Here is a 6,000-nt window from a genome sequence, read left to right as displayed (position 1 = left end):
CGCTCCCGTCCGGGAGCGGGGTTCGCTGCTCACCCACCCACCCACCCCTTTCCCAAGGCACGGAATCTCACCGCTCCCGTCCGGGAGCGGGGTTCGCTGCTCACCCACCCACCCACCCCTTTCCCAAGGCACGGAATCTCACCGCTCCCGTCCGGGAGCGGGGTTCGCTGCTCACCCACCCACCCACCCACCCCTTTCCCAAGGCACGGAATCTCACCGCTCCCGTCCGGGAGCGGGGTTCGCTGCTCACCCACCCACCCACCCCTTTCCCAAGGCACGGAATCTCACCGCTCCCGTCCGGGAGCGGGGTCGCATGCTCTCGTACTTTCACAAGGGTCTAAACTCGTCTCAGCGTGGGGAAAAGTGTCTCAAGGCACCATACCTTTCCGATGGGGTTGTTTCCCCTTTAATTTCATTTTTTTAACTCTGTGGTGGGGCGTGTTTTTCATCGACTGCCTGTGTGTGACAGGGAGTGTAAGTGAGATTGGCTGCAGGATGTTTGAGTGGAGCCTGTCTCCGGTAAACTTTGCTGTCGTTGAGATCAATGTCTCACTCGGGTGAGCACTGCTACCCCCTCGTCATAATAATTCACTGACACGCAACTTCCCCCTCAGAATCATTAAAACTTTCCTCTCTGCGCCCGTGCTTTTTGAACAACCCCTACCAGTCCCCTTGGGTCCATAATGCTGGAGTTGTTATTCCGATCTCTGGCAGCTCCGCGGGGATTTGTTGTGTAATGAATGGGTGAACTTGACTCTTGACCTTTGGAAGTAGGAACCGGGCGGATCCGAGTTGCCAGTCCCGGGACGGAACATGCCGCCCCGTCCCCCGCCTCCTGGCTGAGTAAAGGTCGCTTCAGGCAGCTGTGTGAGTGCCGCGATGTCGTCGGACGGAGAGATTCAATACAAAGGCGAGAGACGAAATCCGGCCGCCAGCCGGCGCTGGAAGCTGGTAGCCGGCCTCTCCCTTAGCCTGTTGGTCGTTGCTTACTTCGGACTGGTGGGGTACTTCGCTGGCTACAGAAGCTTCTATTCGGGTAAGAGCTAGCCTGTTGTCCCAGGGAGTTCCCGCGCCCAGCCCTGTCCACAGAGCCTCAACAGCAGTCCGTATCCGGGCACTGGCAAAACTAGATCTTTCGATGCACCACAGGTAACGGGTCTCGGTCTGAAACGTGGACTGTCCACTTGGTATTTTTATTGGTTTATTATCGTCACATGTACCGAGCTGCACTTAAAAAATGTCCTGCAGACTGTTCATACAGATCAAATAGTTACATAGTGCATTGATGTAGAGCAAGATGAAACAATAGCAATGAGAACAAATTGTAAACGCCACAGTGTGGTGGGAGAGAAACATAAAGTGCAAGATTTCACTAGGTAGACTGTGAGGTCAAGAGTCCATCTGATTGTACTGCGGAACGGTTGGGTTGCCAGGATGGAAACTGTCCTTCAGCCTTGTGCTTTCAGGCTTCCTATCTTCTGCCGGATGGGAGAGGGGAAGAGAAAATGTCAGGGTGGCTGATTTACTGAAGCAGCGAGAAGAGTAGACAAAGCCGAGGCCCTTCACAGAAGCTGTGTGGCCCAGAGTTCCTCAGCAGTTTGTTTTCCTTGTTCCAGATTCCAACATCTGCTGCCCCTTGGGTCTCTCTTTCTTCCATCTACCTGATGATGTGGGTGTCCATGGTCACTGAGGGCTGTTATTCATAGAGGCGATCAGGGTGCCAAGTACCCCTCTAGAAAAACTGCTTTTCATTACCTTTTCACAAACCGCAGAAGATATCCAGATGCTGGAAATCCAAGCAACACACACAAATTGCTGGAGGAACTCAGCAGACCAGGCAGCGTCTATGGAAAAGAGAACAGTCAACGTCTTGGGCCAAGACCCCATGGGAATGCGTACCTACCTCCCCTTCCCCATCTTTTAACTTTACCCCTCAACTTTTTTTTCCAGCCCTGCTGAAGGGCCTCGGCCTGAAATGTGGACTGTACTCTTTTCCTGCCTGGCCTGCTGAGTTCCTCCTGCATTTTGTGTGTGTTGCTTTCATTACCTTGTGTACACGGACAGATCTGCAAAGTTTGTCACCAGCACACGCTGGTTCTCTGTGCAGAGTTACACAGACTAGCTCTGGCACACAAATATTCACACGCGTGCATACACAATTAGAGAGGATCTACATACACGGACGTACATACAGTCTCATTTTCTCACAGACAATCAGCTACAAACAGCTCAGCCCAGTGAGCATATAGAATCTGAGGTGCATGTACACAGTGTCACGTTAACCAACATGTAGTCATAGAGTTACACACAAAGTATACTCTACGTGCATGAAAAGTGGTCAAACTGCGTGCTTGCTGAATTATTTTTATACACTAGCTGTGAATGGAACAAAATGAGTTTGAGTGGTGTATAATTAGAGTATGAGACAAAAATATATCGGTGCTGGGGGGACCAATTTGCAGGCACCAGCATTCATTCCAGATATGTAGCTGAAACAAATGTTAATTACCAAGTAACTAACATCAGCGTCCTCCACCCCTCTGAGGCTCGGGTGTATTGGGATAATGTTCTACTTGCCATGGTGTGTTAGACTTGACGATAATGTGTTGGGAGATCTTGTCCCTACTTGTTAACATTGAAGCAGAGATTGACGAGATGTTGATTATCTATCTGTTTAGCCCCCTGTAGACAATAGGCTACTAGAAGAAAACACAACGCAATCATCCTGTGCTGAGAATGCCTTGTCTATACAGTTCAGTACTACGCTGACTTCAAAAAGCCTTTTAACTTCCAACCGGCCAACAAGGAAAGAGGTTCTGCTGGAGACATTTCAGCAGCTAGGGACTAAATGAAATAGAACCAAGAAGGTAATAATTCCTGGATTGTTGCCTAAACCATGTGCAAATTGGCACAGGGTTAATATGACTAGAGAGTTAAATGCATGGTTCAAAGATTGGTGTGAATGATGGACTCCATCCTAACTGGGATCAGAACCCTGGTGAACTGCATAACTAGAGCTTTAAACTAAATAGTAAGGGGATGGTATGGATAATGTAAGTGGGAGGGAGAGGTTACTACAGTCTCCAGAATAAAGAATAACACAAAAGTTTAGGAAGAGAGCAGAATTTATCTTCAGGCAACATGGGAGACAAAACTGAAAAGGGTGGTGAACGCAGGGCTGAAGGTGTTAGATTTGAATTCACACAGTATATGAAATAAGGTAAATTATCTTGTAGTGCAGTTAGAAATTAGCAAGTATCATGTTGTGGGCATCATAGATTTGTGGTTGAAAGAAGATCATAGCTGGGAATCTGCATTGTGTTAAAAGGGCAAGCAGGTAAACAGAGGGGTGAGGTGGCTTTGTTGATTAAAAAATTATATTATAATCATCACTTAAATTAGCTACAACAGTAGTGGCATCCTATTAGTAATTACTTTTGAGTTAAATTGAATCTTATTTAGTATTTGCAGAATGTAGACCATCATAAGTATAACCTAATTTTAAACATCATTTTATCTTGACATTTAAAGCGATATTGCACTGTGGATAATGCAAGCTTGTTGAAATGTTCCAGAAGGGAAGGCAACAGTAAAGAGGGAAGTGTAGGCTTGTTAGCCTGACGTCTGTTATTTGGGGAATGGTGAAATCTGTTATTAACTAAAGCCATTTAGAAAACTGCAGTACAATCAAGTAACATCAACCTGTGTGATGAACTTTAATAGAGTACTTTGAGAATATAACAAACAAAAACAAACAGTTTGAATTTAGATTTCCAGAGAGCAGTCAACGAGGTGTCACCTATCAAGATATTGCACAGTTGTGATTACATATTAGCGCAGATAGATGATCAACTAACGAACAGAAAACAGAGAATGAAGGTAATTGGCCACTTTCAGTTTGGTAAGGTATAATGAGTGACGTGTCCAAAATCAGTGCTGGGGCTTCAGGTATATACAGTCTACATTAATGACTGTAAGTTTAATTCACTGATGGTGTATAGATAAGTGTCTGCCAGAGTAGATATAGACACTTTAAATAGAAAATCAGGTGAAAGTTTGGCAGATGGCATACACTTGAAGAAATGTGAAGTTATCCCCTTTGGTGGAAGCATTTGAAAAACAGAATATGATCTTCAAGATAGTTTTTTGGTTTATAGAGAAGGCAAGAAATATGACGAATAGGCAGAAAACTGGTGTATAGATCAGAATTTTATTGACCAACAGAGCAGGTTTGAAGAGTTATATGACACAAACAAAACATTTTTCATCTGATAGTTGTCTAGTCAAAGCCCCTTCAGTCTTTCAAATGTAGCCTATTGGTGCTTTATTCCATTGAAATTCTATGTATGAGGAAAATTTGCTATTTGGAAAAACAAAATCTCAATGTATACACAAGATAGAATTCTAGTCTCAATCAACAAGGATAATTTAGTCAGCTATAACCAATCCAATGTTTTGTTTGGGTAAATAGGGAAATTTCTGGAATGATTTGCCTATGGAAATCCTTGCAAGGAAGGATTTGTTTTGATTTGTTTCAGCTAATAGTTTTGATGATTTCTGAAAAAATATTCAACTTAAAAATCATCTTGTTTGACTTTCAATGTCACCGGACTGAAAGAACACTCTCTGTTTTATATCATCTAGTAATAAAGTCAGTCGCCACTTTATTTTGTACACCTGATCGTTAATGCAAATATCTAATCAGCCAATCAGGTGGCTGCAACTCAATGCATAAAAGTATGCAGACACGGTCAAGAGGTTCAGTTGTTGTTCAGACCAAACAACAGAATGGGGAAGAAATGTGATCAAAGTGACTTTGATTGTGGAATGGTTGTTGGTGCCAGACAGGGTGGTTTGAGTATATCAGAAATAGCTGATCTTCTGAGATTTCACACACAACAATCTCTGGAGTTTACAGAGGATGGTAGAAGAAACAAAAAAAAACATCTATGGACAAACATGTCTTGTTAATCAGAGGAGAATGGCCAGACTGATTCAAGAAGACAGGAAGGTGACAGTAACTCAAATACCCACGCATTACAACAGGAAGCAGAAGAACAGCTCTGAATGTGCAACACATCAAACTTTGAAGTGGATGGGCTACAGCAGCAAAAGAGCACACCGGGTTTCACACTTGTGGCCATTTTATTAGGTATGCACCTGCCCCTAATAAAGTGGCCTGGCATAACCGTTTAGCTCTGCATTGTAGAGTTTAGAAAATGTTAAATTATTTAAGGAAGCAGTAGCAACAGTCCAAGTAGGTTGATAATCAAAGCTGCTGCATGGCAAGAGATGGAATGTCAAACACCAATAAAACATTACCAATCAAATTCAAGATGTTTGATAAGCAAAGATATTAAAGGATATGAAAACAAAATCAGATTCTTGAAGTTAGGTCATGAACCAGCCATGATCTTACTGAAAAGAAAAAAGATTGAAGGGCCTATTCTGAATCTGACATTTTTAATCTTTTAGTTAAGTTTGTATATTTTGTATGTTATTATAAGGATTCTGTTTCACAACAGCTCTAAATGTATTCTCACTATGCTATGTAATGATGTTAACTTGCTTATAATTGAGATAATAGCAAATGTAATATGACTGAAAAATGCGAAGAAATGAATTCCACTAAGATGGTCAAAATGAACAGATATCTAATGAAGAAGAAGATTTTGATGGTGGAATTTTCACCCATGAATCAGCAGGATCTAGGCTCATCCACATGATACCTTGCTCAGTGCTGTTTCTCCCTGCTCTGTTGTTCACACCATTGCACAAGTGTAGTATACAGGTAGTTTGGGCGCCACGATAGCGTCGTGGTTAGCATGACATTACTACAGCTCGGGGAGTTCCAGAGCTTGGAGTTCAGTTTTGGCGCTGTTCTTTAAGGAGTCTCAGTACATCCTCCCTGTTGGAGGTTTGGGCTTTCCTCCAGTTTCCACCCACAGTCTGAGGTTGTCAGGTTGCCTGGGTGACCCAACATTCTACCTGTGAGGAAAA

The 6,000-nt window shown here is 43.5% G+C and overlaps 1 protein-coding gene across 1 annotated transcript in view; it reads left to right on the top strand.

The window, feature by feature from the left end:
• The first annotated feature begins 596 nt into the window (after positions 1-596).
• Positions 597-6,000, top strand: part of fam151a (family with sequence similarity 151 member A) — a 35,526-nt gene continuing 30,122 nt past the window's right edge. The window contains exon 1 of the mRNA XM_059984615.1: positions 597-1,036. Coding sequence (XP_059840598.1) covers positions 880-1,036 — 157 coding nt within the window. The 5' untranslated portion in view covers positions 597-879. The remainder of the gene's footprint in view (positions 1,037-6,000) is intronic.

This window comes from Hypanus sabinus, chromosome 11, assembly GCF_030144855.1.
Source record: "Hypanus sabinus isolate sHypSab1 chromosome 11, sHypSab1.hap1, whole genome shotgun sequence".
Taxonomy (NCBI): domain Eukaryota; kingdom Metazoa; phylum Chordata; class Chondrichthyes; order Myliobatiformes; family Dasyatidae; genus Hypanus; species Hypanus sabinus.
The sequence above is the reverse complement of the archived record's forward strand: the minus strand, read 5'-3'. Positions and strand labels throughout refer to the sequence as shown.